The 17743-nt window shown below is 44.2% G+C and overlaps 1 protein-coding gene across 3 annotated transcripts in view; it reads left to right on the forward strand.

Annotated features, from left to right (window-relative positions):
- Positions 1–8: 8 nt before the first annotated feature.
- RNF214 (ring finger protein 214) overlaps positions 9–17743 on the forward strand; it is a 55401-nt gene continuing 37666 nt past the window's right edge. Inside the window, exons 1-6 of one of the 3 annotated variants that reach the window (XM_025355327.1) lie at positions 9–104; positions 1630–1742; positions 6273–6783; positions 7470–7529; positions 13580–13720; positions 15949–16088. In XM_025355327.1, coding sequence (XP_025211112.1) covers positions 1636–1742; positions 6273–6783; positions 7470–7529; positions 13580–13720; positions 15949–16088 — 959 coding nt within the window. In that variant the 5' untranslated portion in view covers positions 9–104; positions 1630–1635. The other 2 variants (XM_025355328.1, XM_025355329.1) reach the window with 2 other exon arrangements.

Genomic DNA, 17743 nt, shown 5'->3' on the forward strand with positions numbered 1-17743 from the left:
CCCTCCGCTCGTGCCGCCGGAAGTGGGAGGTGCCGCGCGCGGGCCGGCGCTCGACCCCTCCCCCCGTGGCTCGGCCGCCCCCTCCCCCCGCTCCGCCCGCTCAGGTGCGTCCCGTCCCTCCCCCACTTTCTTCCCGGGGGCGCGGCGCGGGAGGTGTGTGCGGGGCGAGCGTGGGTGGGGGTTGCGGGGCGAGGGCCGGGGAGGGGGGCCGGGTGGGGGGCGTGGAGGGTGCTGTGAGAAACGAGGCGGGGGTCCCGGCCTAGAAGTGGGACGGGGGGGCTGGCAGTGGGGTGGGGGGGCCAAGGGAAAGGGGTGGAGGGGGGCTGGTCCGAGGCAGCGGCCAGCCTAGCAGCCCCCTGTGGAGGGTGGCCAAGGCCACCCAGCGCCGTTTCCCCCCATTGTCCTCTTCCCGTCTGTCCCCTGTTCTCGCCCGAGGACCCGTGGCTCCGGCGCCTCCGCTTCGCTGGTGGTCGCCCCGGGTTGCGGAGTTCTTTTTGGTACACTCGACCCTCCAGCCAGCTGTTCCGACCCGCGCCACGGGCTCTCTAGCCACGGAGTTGCATGCATGACCCTTATTCTGGGGTTTCGTTCACTGGGCGCAGAGGACCCCCCAGCCCTGGGCTCCTTGGGGACGGGATGTTTGCACCTGAGGGAGCAGCAGTGGCGATTTGGGGCCCATTTTCTCCCAGGAGCTTTGTATAATGAGGGAAACTGAGGCACAGGGTCTGTGGGCTGTGACTGAGGTGTTGACACAGCCCCATCTGCCTGTCTACCCCGCGCGCTCTTCAGTGTTCCGGGGGCAATACCTGTGATGCTGTTAAAATAAAAGCAAGAATGCAAACTAACCCTACGTTCACCCCCACCTCCCAAGTATTTTGATTTTCTTTTCTCCTCATAAGGTCATAAGTTTGCTCTGCAGCATAGAAGATGACCTTTTGATTTTTAAAAAAGGCATCCGTCCCAGTTCCCTTACTTATGTTACCATGTTTTTCACCTTGTCATTTTCAAGCTAGAGAACCCAGGATTCTTTTTTGCACCACTAGTCACTCTGAAGAGTCTGTACTTTCCTCAGATAGTGGGTATCAGGCCTTTCCCATCTGTGGGGAGCACACTGACAGTAAAAGATGCACCCTGGATTGCCCAGTATTGCATTACTTGTTCGCTTACAGGCAAGCGCCTCCAAAAACTTCACTTAAATTAGTGGAGAATGCTTTGAATGTAACAGCCATAAAGTGATTTAAAAACATGAGATCTGATTGATACTAGTCCGAAAAGTACATCTTTTATTATAAATGATAGTAGACAAGGTAGGCTTGGGACCACTTGGAAGATCCTGGCAGACTAAGATCTATTGTTTGAAATGACTACATTTCTGCCAAAAGTGAAAATAAGATCTTTGCACAGACTCCGAGATATTTATGTAAATACAGTGACTCTTGAGGATTGTTGCCCGCTAGGACTTTGTATACAATGTCTCTTTTAATACTCTTAAGTATTTTCTCCCGGAGCCCAGGTTTTTGTATTTCTTTACTGCAACAGCTCTGTTGTGTGGACATTCTGAGGGGGGAGAGATACATTTGTTTTAATCTTTGGAAACTTGTAGCCTGTAATTTGTTTCTGAATGTACAGAGCACAATGGCAGCGTCTGAGGTTGCTGGTGTTGTGGCCAATGCCCCCAGTCCTCCGGAATCTTCTAGTTTATGTGCTTCCAAATCAGAGGAAGGTCTCCCAGATGGTCTAAGGTAATGTGTGGACTCCTGACTGGGAAGATTCATTTGGGTAAAGGGTTTCTGAGATGGTATTGTGTAGCTGGTCTTTCTTTTTGGCTCTGATGGCACTGCACTAGGTTTTTAAAGGTAGAGGACTGTCTGATCTATCTTTGTATTTCTGGTATCCAACACAGCATCTGATACTCAGCAGGCATCCTAAATGTTTGGAGAATAAATAGAATACATGGGTTCAAACTCATTAAAAAATGCAGATATTTTCCAGCCCTTTCCTATGTGGACTGTATGTTCATTTAACCATATGTTTATATGTTATATATGAGAAATGTTACATTGGTATGTGTACATGGATTCTAAATACATATACCCACAGACACGCAATTACCCAAACTTGCATCTCATAGTAGCTAATGTAATACATTGTTATGTACAATGTTGAACTAAATTAACTATATAGTTATCCCACAGTATATGTTGGAGATTGGTTCCAGGACCCCTACTGAGGATACCAAAATCTATAGATGCTCAAGTCCCTTACATAAAATGGTGTAGTATTTTATCTGGGACAGGCATATGCCCACCCCACTTAAAGCAATTAAAAAGATAATAAATAAATAAATAAAATGGTGTAGTATTTGTGTATAACCTATGCATGTCCTCCCATATACTTTAATCTCTAGGTTATTTACACCAACTAATACAATGTAAATGTTATGTAAATAGTTGTGTTGTTTAAGGAATAATGACAAGGAAAAAAATTTGTGCATGTTCAGTACAGATGCAACCATCCAATTTTTTTCTGAAAATTTTTTTAATGGTTTAAATCTATTTCACTTTTGTTTTTTTGAGACAGTCTCTCACTCTGTTGGCCCAGGCTGGAGTGCAAGTGGCGCAGTCTTGGCTCACTGTAAGCTCCGCCTCCCAGGTTCATGCCATTCTCCTGCCTCAGCCTCCCAAGTAGCTGGGACTACAGGTGCCCGCCACCACACCCGGCTAATTTTTTGTTTTTTTAGTAGAGAGGGGATTTCACCATGTTAGCCAGGATGGTCTCCATCTCCTGATCTCGTGATCCGCCTGCTTTGGCCTCCCAAAGTGCTGGGATTACAGGCGTGAGCCACCGCGCCGGCTTTTTTTTTTTTTTTTGAGATGGAGTCTTGCTGTGTCGCCCAGGCTGGAGTGCAATGGCGTGATCTCAGCTCACTGCACCCTCTGCCTCCTGGGTTCAAGTGATTCCCTTGCCTCAGCCTCCCAAGTAGCTGGGATTACAGGTGCCCAGCACCACGCCTGGCTAATTTTTGTATTTGAGTGGAGATGGGGTTTCGCCACGTTGGCCAGGCTGGGTATTTTACTTTTAAGTGGTTTATTTTTATATTTTAATAAATGGACACAATAATTAATTGTACATATTCATGGGGCTACATTGTGATGTGTTTTTTTGTTTTTTTTTGTTTGTTTTTTTTTTTGAGACTGAGTCTGGCTCTGTCGCCCAGGCTGGAGTGCGGTGGCCGGATCTCAGCTCACTGCAAGCTCCGCCTCCTGGGTTCACGCCATTCTCCTGCCTCAGCCTCCCGAGTAGCTGGGACCACAGGCGCCCGCCACTTCGCCCGGCTAGTTTTTTGTATTTTTTAGTAGAGACGGGGTTTCACCGGGTTAGCCAGGATGGTCTCGATCTCCTGACCTCATGATCCGCCCGTCTCGGCCTCCCAAAGTGCTGGGATTACAGGCTTGAGCCACCGCGCCCGGCCCATTGTGATGTTGTGGTACATGTAATGTATAGTGATCAGATCAGCGTAATTAGCATATCCATCATCACAAACATTTATCCTTTTGAATATTTTCAGTCCATGGTTGGTTGAATCCATGAATGTGGACCACAGTCTATATAAAGAGGCTGACTGTGTATTCTTCCTCAACTCTTTTTTTTTTGGAGACAGACTCTTGCTCTGTGCCCCAGGCCAGAGTGCAGTGGTATGATCTTGGCTCACTGCAACTTCTGCCTCCTGGGTTCAAGTGATTCTCCTGTCTCAGCCTCCCAAGTAGCTGGAATTATAGGCGCCTGCTTGGTAGCCCAGCTAATTTTTGTATTTTTAGCGAGATGGGGTTTCACCATGATGACCAGGCTGGTTTTGAACTCCTGACCTCAAGTGATCTGCCCGCCTTGGCCTCCCAAAGTGCTGGCATTACAGGGGTGAGCCACTGCACCTAGCTCCCTCAACTTTTGTTTTGTTTTGTTTTTGAGACAGTGTCTTGCTCTGTCGCCAGGCTGGAGTGCCCTGGCGCAATTTCCGCTCACTGCAACCTCTGCCTCCCGAGTTCAAGCGATTCTCCTGCCTAAGCCTCCCTAGTAGCTGGGATTACAGGTGCCCGCCACCATGCCCGGCTAATTTTTTGTATTGTAGTAGAGACAGGGTTTCACCATGTTGTCCAGGATAGTCTCAGTCTCCTGACCTTGTGATCGGCCTGCCTCAGCCTCTCGAAGTGTTGGGATTACAGGCGTGAGCCACTGCGCCTGGCCCTCCCTCAGCTATTTTCTAGAGTACCTGAGTCCTCTAATACAATAGCTAACACTTAACTACAGTTCTATATGTGTTAACACATTTAATCTTTAAAACAGTCTCGGGAGGTAGTGATAATATTATTATTCCCATTTACAGGTGAGGAAACTGAGACACAGAGAGGTTAGTAATTTGCCCAAGGTTTCCAAGCTATGTTGGAGTCAGAGTTTTGATAAAGTCAACTACATACACTAGTAATAATGGCAGCTAAGGTTTATTGAATGTTTACTATATGCCAGGCACTATACTGAATACTTCATGTGGATTATCTCATGGAATCCTCACAACAGTCCTATTAGGAGGATAGTATTATTTCTGTTTTACAAATAAAGTAACTTGCCAAGAGTCAAACAGCTTGTAAATGGTGGGCGGAGTAAGGATTCAAACTCAGGTACTATATATGCCTGAATTTTTAATTAAGCACCTCCTCACAGTTAACTCCCAGCAGGAAGAAATCAGCTTCAAGTGTTTACACTGAGACAGAGTCTCCCTCTATCACCTAGGCTGGAGTACAGTGGTGCGATCATGGCCTACTGCAGCCTCCACCTCCTGGGCTTAAGCAGTCCTCTCACTTCAGCCTCCCAAGTAGCTGGAGCTACAGGTGCACGGCACTACATTCAGCTACTTTTAAAATTTTTTTGTAGAGACAAGGTCTTGCCATGTTTCCCAGGCTAGTCTTGAACTCCTGACCTCAAATAATGCTCCTGCCTTGACCTCCCAAAGTGTTGGGATTACAGGCATGAGCCATTGTTCCTCACCGAGGTATTCTTTCAGTTGTTTTATTTTGAACTAGTATGATTGAGGAAACAAAGATGCATCAATTTGAATCCTCTGTGCTGGTTGGGTATGGTTAAGAGTGTCAGTTATAGAATTAGTTTAAAAAAAGAGGATGGGGTCAAATAAATTAAACATAAGCATTAATTCCTGGGTGAAAGATGTACAATTGTGAATGTTGGATGTCATTGTAAATATGTTTTAAGACCCCTTTAAAAAACAATCCCTCACTTCAGCCTGGGTGACAAAGTGAAACCCTGTCTCAAAAAATCAATCAATAAATAAATAATTAAAGCAGCACCTTGAATGGCTGTGACAAGTGACAGAATATCCTAATATTAAGCATATGTATACTTACTGTGTGGGATAAAATTTCTATTGACAGCTTCAATTTTGGATTCAAAATTGTCTGTACTTTAGACAACTTAAAGTGTAGATGCTATACTCTGGAACTGTTGAAGAACCTAAAAAGTGGTTCTGGTCAAAGATCTCTATAATGAGTTTGAATGAAAATTATTCTTGTGGAAGGTGAGAGAGGAATCAAAACAATATTTCTAAGTTAATATTTTATTATAATATGTATAACTAAATTAGTACATGTAACTAAAATATTCTAACTAGCATTAGGTTAATTCATCGGTATCCCCAAAACTTATTCCAGTTGGCCCTCAAAAATTATTTGGATCTTCAGAATCATTTATTTTTGGCCATTTACTGTAGACTGTCTTTAGAACCCAGGTTTTTGGCTGGCTGTGGTGGCTCACACCTATAATTCCAACACTTTGAGAGGCTGATGCAGGCAGATGGATCCCTTAAGCACAGGAGTTTGAGACCAGCCTGGGCAACATGGCAAAACCATGCAAAAAATACAACAAATTAGCTGGGCATGGTGGCATGTTACTGTAGTCCTAGTTACTCAGGAGGCTGAGGTGGAGGATCGCTTGAGCCAAGGATGTTGAGACTGCAGTGAGCCTTGATTGCGCCACTGCATTCTAGCTTGGGTGACAAGAGTTTAGACCCTCTCTAAAAACAAAAACAAAAAACAAAAAACTAGGTCTTAACCACCAAGCTATACTACCTGCATATGGGATAGAAATCATTGGATTGAAACTAAGTTCTTTCATTGTGATAGTCAGGAGGGTTTACATAGTCTAGTTTTGTTCTTCTAGTAGTTAAAAGTATTATAACTTTTCTTTTCATCTTATGTGTTTGATAGCACCAAAGACTCTGCACAGAAACAGAAGAACTCACCCCTGTTGAGTGTAAGTAGCCAAACGATAACCAAGGAGAATAACAGAAATGTTCATTTGGAGCACTCAGAGCAGAATCCTGGTTCATCAGCAGGTGACACCTCAGCAGCGCACCCAGCGGTTTTAGGAGAAAACTTGATAGCCACAGCCCTTTGTCTTTCTGGCAGTGGATCTCAGTCTGATTTGAAGGACGTGGCCAGCACAGCAGGAGAGGAGGGGGACACAAGCCTCCGGGAGAACCTCCATCCAGCCACTCGGTCTCTTAAGGCAGGGTGCCATACAAAGCAGCTTGCCTCCGGGAATTGCTCTGAAGAGAAATCCCCACAAGCCTCCATCCTAAAGGAAGGTAACAGGGACACAGGCTTGGATTTCCGACCTGTAGTGTCTCCAGCAAATGGGGTTGAAGGAGTCCGAGTGGATCAGGATGATGATCAAGATAGCTCTTCCCTGAAGCTTTCTCAGAACATTGCTGTACAGGTCAAGTGTCAAATTTCTACTACTAAAATGTAACTGGGGGGTGGTGGGGTTCAGGGTAGGAGCTATTTCTTCATATTTGGTGGAGAACTTGCTGGCTTGTTTTGTTTTTTGTTTTTTTGCTAGCAGCCATCGTACTACTTTCATACAGTGCCATGCAATGACTTCATTCTGATGTTCAGTAAATAAGAAAGCCAGTAGCTAGTGTCTCATCTTATGGCAAGTAGGAACTTTATGACCTACGTAGTCTCTTTCACTGAGTAACTGATGAGTTCAGGACATTAGCATTTGTATTTATCCCCTTTGTCCTTGCAGGAAGAGTCCTTGTTAATTCTCTGAGTCACATCTTAAGAAGTACAGTGTATCCTGCCTTCTAGTGACGGGTGTGCTTTGTTGTAGGAGAAAGTATGGGCACAACAGACTGTAGAGGGCAGACATCTCATCTCAGACTTGAGGCTTTCTCTCAGTCAGTCGCTGGGTCTTGTTTGGGTTATTTTGTGGGACTGATGATTAATGCAGGGTGGATGTTGGTGTCCAGTTGCCAGAACTACATTGCTTAGCTTGCTTGGAAGCTGGTAAGGGGAAAGAGCAAAAAGTTAGTTACCTGTGGCAGAATTCTAGCTGTTAGTGATTCTGCCTCTTTTAAAGTGTCTCTGAACAATTCTAAATATAACTTTTTTCCTTTATAGACTGACTTTAAGACGGCTGATTCAGAGGTAAACACAGATCAAGATATTGAAAAGAATTTGGTAAGTATTTAAACTGTCATTGTTGTTATATGAAGTCATTATCAAACAGAAGATCTAGAGGCATATCATTTCAGTTGGAAAAGGTGCAGGAGTCCCCTTCATAAAATCCCTGACAGATGGTCAGCTAACTTTTCCTTGATCACTTCCAGAGATGGGAAGCTTACTACCTCACAACGCAACCAGTTACGTTTTAAAAAAAAATAGCTCTTATTGGCCAGGCACAGTGGCTCATGCCCATAATCCTAGCATTTTGGGAAGCTGAAGTGGGTGAATCGTTGAGCTCTGGAGTTTGAGACCAGCCTGGGCAACGTGGTGAAACCCCGTGTCTACAAAAAATACAAAAATCAACCAGGTGTGGTGGTGGATGCCTATGGTCCTAGCTACCCAGGAGGCTGAGGTGGGAGGATCACCTGTTCACCTGAGCCCAGGAGGTCGAGGCTGTGTGAGCCATGATTGTGTGATTATACTGCAGCCTGGGTAACAGAGTGAGACCCTGTCTCAAAAAAAATTAAAAAAAAAAAAAAAAAAAAAGGCCAGGCACAGTGGCTCACACCTGTAATCACAGCACATTGGGAGGCCAAGGCAGGCGGATCACCTGAGGTCAAGAGTTCAAGACCAGCCTGGCCAACGTGGTGAAACCCCATCTCTACTAAAAATACAAAAGTTAGCTGGGCGTGGTGGTGCATGCCTGTAATCCCAGCTACTCAGGAGGCTGAGGCAGGAGAATGGCTTGAACCTGGGAGGCAGAGGTTGTAGTGAGCCAAGATTGCACCACTGCACCCCAGCCTGCACAACAGAGAAGCTCCGTCTCAAAAAACCAAAATAAAAGCTCTTATTGTTAGATTTTATTCTGAGATGAAGATAAAACCCTTATAACTTCTTACTTCAAGCCGGGTGCAGTGGCTCACGCCTGTAATTCTAGCACTTTTGGAGGCCGAGGCGGGTGGATCACCTGAGGTCAGGAGTTTGAGACCAGCCTGACTAACATGGTGAAACCCTGTCTTTACTAAAAATACAAAAATTTAGGCCAGGCACGGTGGCTCACATCTGTAATCCTAGCGCTTTGGGAGGCTGAGGCAGGCAGATTGTCTGAGCTCAGGAGTTTGAGACCAGCCTGGGCAACATGGTGAAACCCCATCTCTATTAAAAATACAAAAAATTAACCAGGCGTGGTGGCGTGTGCCTGTAATCCCAGCTGCTTGGGAGGCTGAGGCATGAGATTAGCTTGAACCTGGGAGGCAGAGATTGCAGTGAGCTGAGATCGTGCCACGGCGCTCCAGCCTGGGTGTCAGAGTGAGACTGTCTCAAAAAAAAAAACCAAACAACAACAAAAAAACGAAAAGTAGCCAGGGGTGGTGGTACTGCCTGTAATCCCAGCTACTTGGGAGGTTGAGGCAGAAGAATTGCTTGAACCCGGGAGGCTGAGGTGGCAGCGAGCTTCTTGTTTCAGGCCCGGTGTGGTGGCTCATGCCTGTAATCCCAGCACTTTGGGAGGCCAAGGTGGGTGGATCATGAGGTCAAGAGATTGAGACCGTCCTGGCCAATGTGGTGAAACCCTATCTGTACTAAAAATACAAAAATCAGCCGGGCGTGGTGGCACATGCCTGTAGTCCTAGCTACTTGGGAAGGTGAGGCAGGAGAATTGCCTAAACCTGGGAGGTGGAGGTTGCAGTGAGCTGAGATTGCACCACTGCACTGCAGCCTGGTGACAGAGTGAGAATCTGTCTCAGAAAAAAAAAAAGTTCTTATTACAGTTTTCTCTTGAGCCTTATGGAATAAATCCAGTTCCTTTCCTGCTTGTTAGCCCTGTGTATATTTGAAGTTTTTTTATGCCTGTTCCCCTTATTCTCTTTCTCCCCAAGTTCAAACCTTTCCAGGTGAAACATCCTCAGATGTTTTTAGTATTCTTTTTGATACTATTTTGATACTATTTTCCATTTCTTTATCATCATTCTGGTTACTTTCACCTAGACATGTTCCATTTTATCAATATTTGTTTGAAAAAGTGATCTCGAGAACCATATATGATAGTACAGATACAGTATAATTACTTTATAATATAGTGGAATCTCTTAGTATCTCTCATTCTAGACTTTCTTAAGCTTACATTGACTTATTTTGGCAATTTTTTCATACTGTTAAGCTTTTAGTCAAATTCCATCCAGTCTTTTTTTTTTTTTTTTGAGACGGAGTCTGGCTCTGTCACCCAGGCTGGAGTGCAGTGGCGCGATCTCGGCTCACTGCAAGCTCCGCCCCCCGGGTTCCCGCCATTCTCCGGCCTCAGCCTCCTGAGTAGCTGGGACTACAGGCGCCCGCCACCTCGCCCGGCTATTTTTTTTTTGTATTTCTTAGTAGAGACGGGGTTTCACTGTGTTAGCCAGGATGGTCTCGATCTCCTGACCTCGTGATCCTCCCATCTCGGCCTCCCAAAGTGCTGGGATTACAGGCTTGAGCCACCGCGCCCGGCCCAGTCTTTTTTTTCATAGATTATTTACTTGTATCTTTCTAATTTTATCCCCAGATAGTTGATTTTTGAAGAGAACGTCACACTTACCTTTGTTAAAATGCTCCCTTTGATCCATCCCTGGCCTTTTGTGGCTAAAATGTCCACCTTTAAGTATATGGATATCTAAATGTACACTTTTTAAAGGGAAAGTAATACTGGGAAAGGCACCCCAGGAAGAGGTCTTTAGGGTAAGATATGTTAATTTATAAAGAGTGGTATAAAAAGGGAAAGTGCTTGTAGCAACCAGATAAGATAGTGGATATTTGGTGCAAGTTGAAGAAATTGAAGGGTATATGGAAAAAGTTACTGGTGTACATTAACCAGATGAAACCAATAAAAGTTTTAAAACAGAGAGTAGCAACTTGGGACGTAATTGTAACAGTCAACTAGATGAAGCAGGAACGAATGAAAACCCAGCAAGTTACTGGACCAAAGGAGGACTAGAGTTGTGTTTTGTTTGGCTCTATCTTTTGGGTGGTAGTGAGGTCTACATGCTTTTAAAAAGGCAATGAGGCTGGGCGCAGTGGCTTACGCCTGTAATCTCAGCACTTCGGGAGGCCGAGGTGGGGGGTATCACCTGAAGTCAGGAGTTCAAGACCAGCCTGGCCAACATGGCAAAACCTCATCTCTACTAAAAATAAAAAAATTAGCTGGACGTAGTGGCGGGCGCCTGTAATCCCAGCTACTCTGGAGGCTGAGGCAGAGAGAATTGCTTGAACTTGGGAGGCGGAGGTTACAGTGAGCCGAGATTGCACCACGGCACTCCAGGCTGGGCGACAGAGCAAGACTGTGTCTTAGACAAACAAAACAAAACAAAAACCCAAAAAATAAAAAAGGCAGTGAAACTAAGCAGGTGTTAAGCTTGGCGGCAGTATATGAAACCTGACTCCTGTTCTGTTTTCTACCCTTTTCATGTATTTATGGCCATTGCCCACTGCCTACTTTCGAAAGTGTTACTCCTAGTCCTAGGAACCAACTAGCCAAGGATAAAGCAAAGTAACAGTATATAAACTCTTTAGCTCGTTAAGACTGGACAAATTGGATCAAGCATGCCTTTAAGTTATCTCCTTGTATGTAGTAATAGTATGCATGTTAATACTTTTTTCATGATACTAATTTTTTTCCCCGATCCTGTGTTCTAAACATGGATCATAGGCTGGGTGCCTTGGCTTATGCCTGTAATCCCAGCACTTTGGGAGGCTGAGGTGAGTGGATTGCTTGAGTCTAAGAATTTGAGAACAACCTGGGCAACATAGTGAGACTTCATCTCTATAATAAAAATTATTATTATTATTTAGAAAAATGCATTATAGAAAAAGAAAAAAGTAAAGGAAAAGAGTTGTGGTTAAAAGAAAATAAAGGCTGGGCATGGTGGCTCACACTTGTAATCCCAGCACTTTGGGAGGCCGAGGCAGATGGATCCCTTGAAGTCAGGAGTTTGAGACCAGCCTAGCCAGCATGGTGAAACCCCGTCTGTACTAAAAATACAAAAACATTAGCCAGGCGTGGTGGTGCGTGCCTGTAATCCCAGCTACTTGGGAGGCTGAGGCAGGAGAATTGCTTGAACCCGGGCTGCGGAGATTACAGTGTGCTGACATCACACCACTGCACTCCAGCCTGGGAGACAGAATGAGATCCCATCTCAAAAAAAAAAAGAAGTTGGGTGCAGTGGAGCACACCTGTAATCTCAGCACTTTGGGAGGCTAAGGCAGGCGGATTGCTTGAGGCCAGGAGTTTAAGACCGGCTTGGCCAACATGGCAAAACCCCATATCTACTAAAAATGCAAAAATTAGCAGAGCATGTTGGCTCACACCCTTAATGCCAGCTACTTGGGAGACTGAGGCACAATAATCGCTTGAACCCGGGAGGCAGAGGTTACCATAAGCCGAGATTGCACCGCTGCACTCTAGCCTGGGTCACAGAGTGAGACTCTGTCTCAAAAAAGAATAATCTACTGGTTTCAACTTTTCTTTGGTTAAGATCCTCTTTCGGTATCTTTTGGAAACTTTGAATTCTTGTCTCAGAAAGATATATACATACACCAGTTGCAGAAAGTTCAAAGATTCCCTGAGGTCCACCTGTAGAATCCAGGTTCAGAATCCCTGGAAAGGTGTGATGCTGAGTAATCAGCTGTTTGGGACACCTTAGTCACATTTCAGTACATGGACTAAAGATTAGCTTGTCCCAAAGCCAAGGTCCTATCTTGAGAGTCTTTTTTATTTTTTATTTTATTTTATTTATTTATTTATTTATTTATTTTGAGACAGAGTCTCGCTCTGTCACCCAGTCTGGAGTGCAGTGGCACAATCTCTGCTCACTGCAACCTTTGCCTCCTGGGTTCAAGTGATTCTCCTGCGTCAGCCTCCCAAGTAGCTGGGATTACAGGCATGTGCCACCATGCCTGGCTAATTTTGTATTTTTAGTAGAGATGGGATTGCACTATGTTAGCCAGGCTGGTCTCGAACTCCTGACCTCAGGTGATCCGCCCACCTCAGCTTCCCAAAGTGCTGGGATTACAGGTGTGAGCCACCGTGCCTGGTCTTGAGAGCCTTTTGTAAAAATGATTATAGTATGATATTTTCCCTGTTCATTTTTAAAATTTTTTTTCTTTGAAAACAGTTATTTAATGAAAAAATTCAGTTTAGTGCTCTCAGTTTAAATATTATTTGGGCTACTTCATACTAAATGTGTTTTAAGTTGGCCCTCTTCAAATTTTAGTGTCCCTTTGAAAGGTAACCATTGATTTTCTTGATTTACTGACATGGGGGTGGCAGAGCTAAACTGTTTTCAGAAGCAGTTCTATTTTTTTATTTATTGTTGTTGTTTTTTGATAGAGACCAGGCTCTACTACATTGCCCAGGCTGGTCTTGAGCTTCTGGCCTCAAGGAGTCTTCCTGCCTTGGCCCCTCAAAGTGCTGGGATTGTAGGCCAGAACCACCGTGCCTTGTCTAGAAGCCTCACTTCTAATCCAGACTTTATATGAAAGCTTGCTGAGTTGTTCAGTCTGAATACCAGGTTCCCAGACATCTTTAGAGGATCCATCAGTTTTCAGTGTTATTAACCAGTAAGGAATCATGTTCCTGGACGCTTTTTTGAGAGAGTCTTGCTCTCTCGCCTAGGCTGAAGTGCAGTGGCGTGATCTCAGCTCACTGTAACCTCTGCCTCCCAGGTTCAAGCGATCATCCCACCTCAGCCTCCCAAGTAGCTGGGCCTACAGTCGGGTACCGGCATGCCCAGCTAATTTTTGTATTTTTTTAAGAGCCCAGGTTTTGCCATGTTGCCCAAGCTGGTCTCGAATTCCTGAACGCAAGTGATCCGCCTACCTCAGCCTCCCAAAGTGCTGCAGTTATAGGTGTGAACCACCATGCCCAGCCAATCTCATCATATGTTAATGAATTTAAATTTATATAGCCACATATGGTTAGTAGCTTCATTATTGGATAGTGCGGTCATAGAGCTCTATACAATGCCTTGGACAGTCACTGGTGAATGTTTCTTGTGATTGAATTAGGAAATAAACTTTTCTTGTCTTGTTCATAATAGGATAAAATGATGACAGAGAGAACACTGTTGAAAGAGCGTTACCAGGAGGTCCTGGACAAACAGAGGCAAGTGGAGAATCAGCTCCAAGTGCAATTAAAGCAGCTTCAGCAAAGGAGAGAAGAAGAAATGAAGAATCACCAGGTATTTTGCTTATATTGAAATTGTCAATGAGTTAAGCAGCAGTCTCTGATCAAACTTTAATTTTTTAAAAACTTTATGTATTTATTTATTTTTGAGACAGTTTCACTCTGTCACTCAGCCTGGAGTGCAGTAGCATAATCTTGGCTCACTGCAGCCTCTGTCTGCTGGGCTTAAGTGATCCTCCCACCTCAGCCTTCCAAGTAGCTGGGAACGCAGGTGCATGCCACTATGCCTGGCTCATTTTTTATGTTTTTGGTAGAGACAGGGTTTTGCCATGTTGCCCAGGCTGGTCTTGAACTCCAGACTCAAGAAATCCGCCCGCTTTGGCCTCCCAAAGGAGGCCTTTTTATTTCAGTTAACTCAAAAATAAAATTAAAGTTTGAGCCGTCCATACCCAACTCAAACTTTAATTTTATTTTTGAGTTAATTGAAATAAAAAGGCAAGGCCGGATGTGGTGGCTCATACCTGTAATCCCAGCACTTTGAGAGGTCGAAGCTGGTGGATCACTTGAGTCCAGGAGTTCAAACCAGCCTGGGCAACATGGCAAAATCCCATCTCTACCAAAAATACAAAAAATGAGCCGGGCATGGTGGTGCATACCTGTGGTCCCAGCTACATGGGAGGCTGAGGTGGGAGGATTGCTTAAGCCCAGAAGGCAGAGGTTGCAGTGAGCCGAGATTGTGCCACTGCACTCCAGCCTGAGTAACAGAACGATACCCTGTCTCAAAGAAAAGTATTAATACTCATAGACTTTTTTTTTTTTTGAGACGGAGTCTCACTCTGTCACCCAGGCTGTAGTGCAGTGGCACAATCTCTGCTCACTGCAAGCTCCACCTCCTGGATTCATGCTATTCTCCTGCCTCAGCCTCCTGAGTAGCTGGGACTATAGGTGCCTGCCACCACGCCTGGCTGATTTTTTTTTTTTTTTTTTATAGTAGAGACGGGGTTTCACTGTGTTAACCAGGATGGTCTTGATCTTCTGACCTCGTGACCCGCCTACCTTGGCCTCCCGAAATGCTGGGATTACAGGCGTGAGCCACTGTGCCAGACCACTCATAGACTTTTAATAGAGAATGTTTGGATAAATTAGATATATCCGTATGTTATACAGCTATTTTTGAATTAGATCGATATTTATTGACATAATACATTCATGTCAAGTAAAAGAAATCAGGATGCAAAGTAATGTATGTAAAACGACCTCATTAAAAAAAAAAGCAAAGAAATGCATACGTAAGTATGTCTTTGTGTGAGCATAGAGAAAGATGTGAAAGCATAATACAAAGCAGTTAACACACTGATCACTCTTATGGGTGGAAGTGGTATGAAGTGGGGGAGTGACTCTTTATCACCTTTGTATTATTTTACTTTTTCTTTTTTTTTTTCTTTTTTTTTGAGACTGGGTGTTGTTCTATTGCCCAGCCTGTAGTACAGTGGGTGCAATCAAGGCTCACTGTATCCTTGACTTGACTTTCTGGGCTCAAGCTATCCTTCCACCTCAGCCTCTCGAGTATCTGGACTACAGGCATGTGCCACCACACCTGGCTATTTTTTTTTATTTTTTCTAGAGACAAGGTCTCTGTGTTGCCTAGGCTGGACTCGAACTCCTGGACACGCCGATCTTCCTGCCTTGGGTTCCCAAAGTGCGAGGATTATAGGCATGAGCCACTGTTCCTGGCCTGTTTGACTTCTTATTTAAAAAAAAAAAGTGTGTGTTTGTACATGTATATGTTTGTGTACATATATATGTGTGTGTGTATATATGTGTATATTTGTTGTTGTTAAAGAGTGAAACAGACAAAACCCATTCCTAATAAAGTAGAATCATAACAAAATGAAACAAAACAATATTTGTTGGATGTAACAGACCCTCACCTGGTACGAGAACACCTTTCTCAGCATTCTCGACAGGTGTTCATTCAGCCTTTATTTGAACACCAGTAATGGAGGGCTTACTGCTTCACGAGGCAGTATATTCCGTTTTTGAACGATTGCAATTGCTAGAAATTATTTTTCCTGTTGAGTTGAGATCTGCATTACTGTAACTTTCTCCTTTAGGTCTGAATACTGGCTTTTGGAGCTACTCTTCAACCACATTCTTTCAATTCAATTTGAATTCACTAAAGTCAACACGTGAATTTATGATAGTTGAAAATAACCTTCGCATCAAAAGAACTAACTTATTTTCTTTTTTATTTGTGTGCGACTGTAATTGTGTGGAACTCAGGAGATATTAAAGGCTATTCAGGATGTGACAATAAAGCGGGAAGAAACAAAGAAGAAGATAGAGAAAGAAAAGAAGGAGTTTTTGCAGAAGGAGCAGGATCTGAAAGCTGAAATTGAGAAGCTTTGTGAGAAGGGCAGAAGGTAACTGATGTTAAGAATAAAAACCCTGTATGTATGTATATATGTGTGAGGGGCCAGACCTGTTTGTATTTGTAGTTTCTTTCTCTTTGGTTTAATTTTTATTTGAAAAATAAGTGTGCAAGCAAAAACTCTCCAATGACTTTAGGTTTTTCAGTATCAAACATTAGACTTCATAGAAAAAAGTTCAGAGATTTATTAAATACTTTGAAATAATAACAGTTAATTGTTGAGTCCCAAGTGTGGTCAAGATTTTGATACAGTCTGGACGTAGCGGCTCACACCTGTAATCCCAGTGCTTTGGGACGCCAAGGTGGGAGGATTGCTTGAGGCCAGGAGTTTGAGACCAGCCTGAGCAAGCTAGCAAGACTCCCTCTCTACAAAGAAATTTAAAAAAAAAAAAATTAGCTGGTTGTGGTGGCACGTGGCTGTAGTCCTAGCTACTTGGGAGGCTGAGGTGGAAGAATCGCTTGAGCCCAGGAGTTCCAGGCTGTACTCAGCTATGATTACGCCACTGCACTCCAGCTTGGGTGACAGAGCAAGACCTTGTCTCTTAAATAAAAAAAATTTTTTATATGAATCTAACACTGATTTCACTTTATAACCTGATGTTTACAAGTTCAGACCATAGGCCAGGCACGGTGGCCTGTTATCCCAGCACTTGGGGAGGCTGAGGCAGGTGGATCACAAGGTCAGGAAATCGAGACCATCCTGGCCAACATGGTGAAACCCCATCTCTACTAAAATATACAAGATTAGCTGGGTGTGGCGGCACATGCCTGTAGACCCAGCTACTTGGTAGGCTGAGGCAGGGGAGTCACTTGAACCCAGGAGGCGGAAGGTGGAGGTTGCAGTGAGCTAAGATCGTGCCACTGGACTTCAGCCTGGTGACAGAGTGAGACCCCGTCTCAAAAAGAAAAAACAAAACCAAGTTCAGACCATGAGCATACTTTGAATGATTACATTTATGTTATTCAGCATCCGAAGTAAATTTCAGACAGTAACTTTGTAAGCTGTTTGTGAAAGAATTATTTAGTGGATTTGTGTCCTTTTCTAGGTACTGCAGAAAAAGCAAAGTGGCCATAGAATTTGGTCAAATTCTCAATTTTCTAAGTTTCTTTTTTTTTTTTCTTTTGAGACGGAGTCTTGCTCTGTTGCCCAAGGTGGAGTGCAGTGGCATGATCTCGGCTCACTGCAAGCTCCGCCTCCCAGGTTTACGTCATTTTCCAGCCTCAGCCTCCTGAGTAGCTGGGACTACAGGCGCCCCCCATCATGCCCAGCTAATATTTTTGTATTTTTAGTAGAGATGGGGTTTCACCGCGTTAGCCGGGATGGTCTCGATCTCCTGACTTCATGATCTGCCTGCCTCGGCCTCCCAAAGTGCTGGGGTTACAGGTGTGAGCCACCATGCCCGGCCAATTTTCTAAGTTTCTTAAAATGACCTGTTTGAAAATCAGAATAGCTGTGAATACTCTGTTGATTTTATTTAAGTTCTACCAAAATGCTTTTTGTTTATCAAAAAAATTTTGGCTTTTTCCAATGTGTCAGACTGCTGAGTTAGCAAGCTCATATGCTGAATCATTTTCTGAGTCTCCGAGATAATAACTGTGAAGCTCAACATGAGGAATTGTGTTTGAGAGAGGGCTTGTAGACCAATC

The sequence above is a fragment of the Theropithecus gelada genome, chromosome 14, assembly GCF_003255815.1.
Source record: "Theropithecus gelada isolate Dixy chromosome 14, Tgel_1.0, whole genome shotgun sequence".
Taxonomy (NCBI): Eukaryota; Metazoa; Chordata; class Mammalia; order Primates; family Cercopithecidae; genus Theropithecus; species Theropithecus gelada.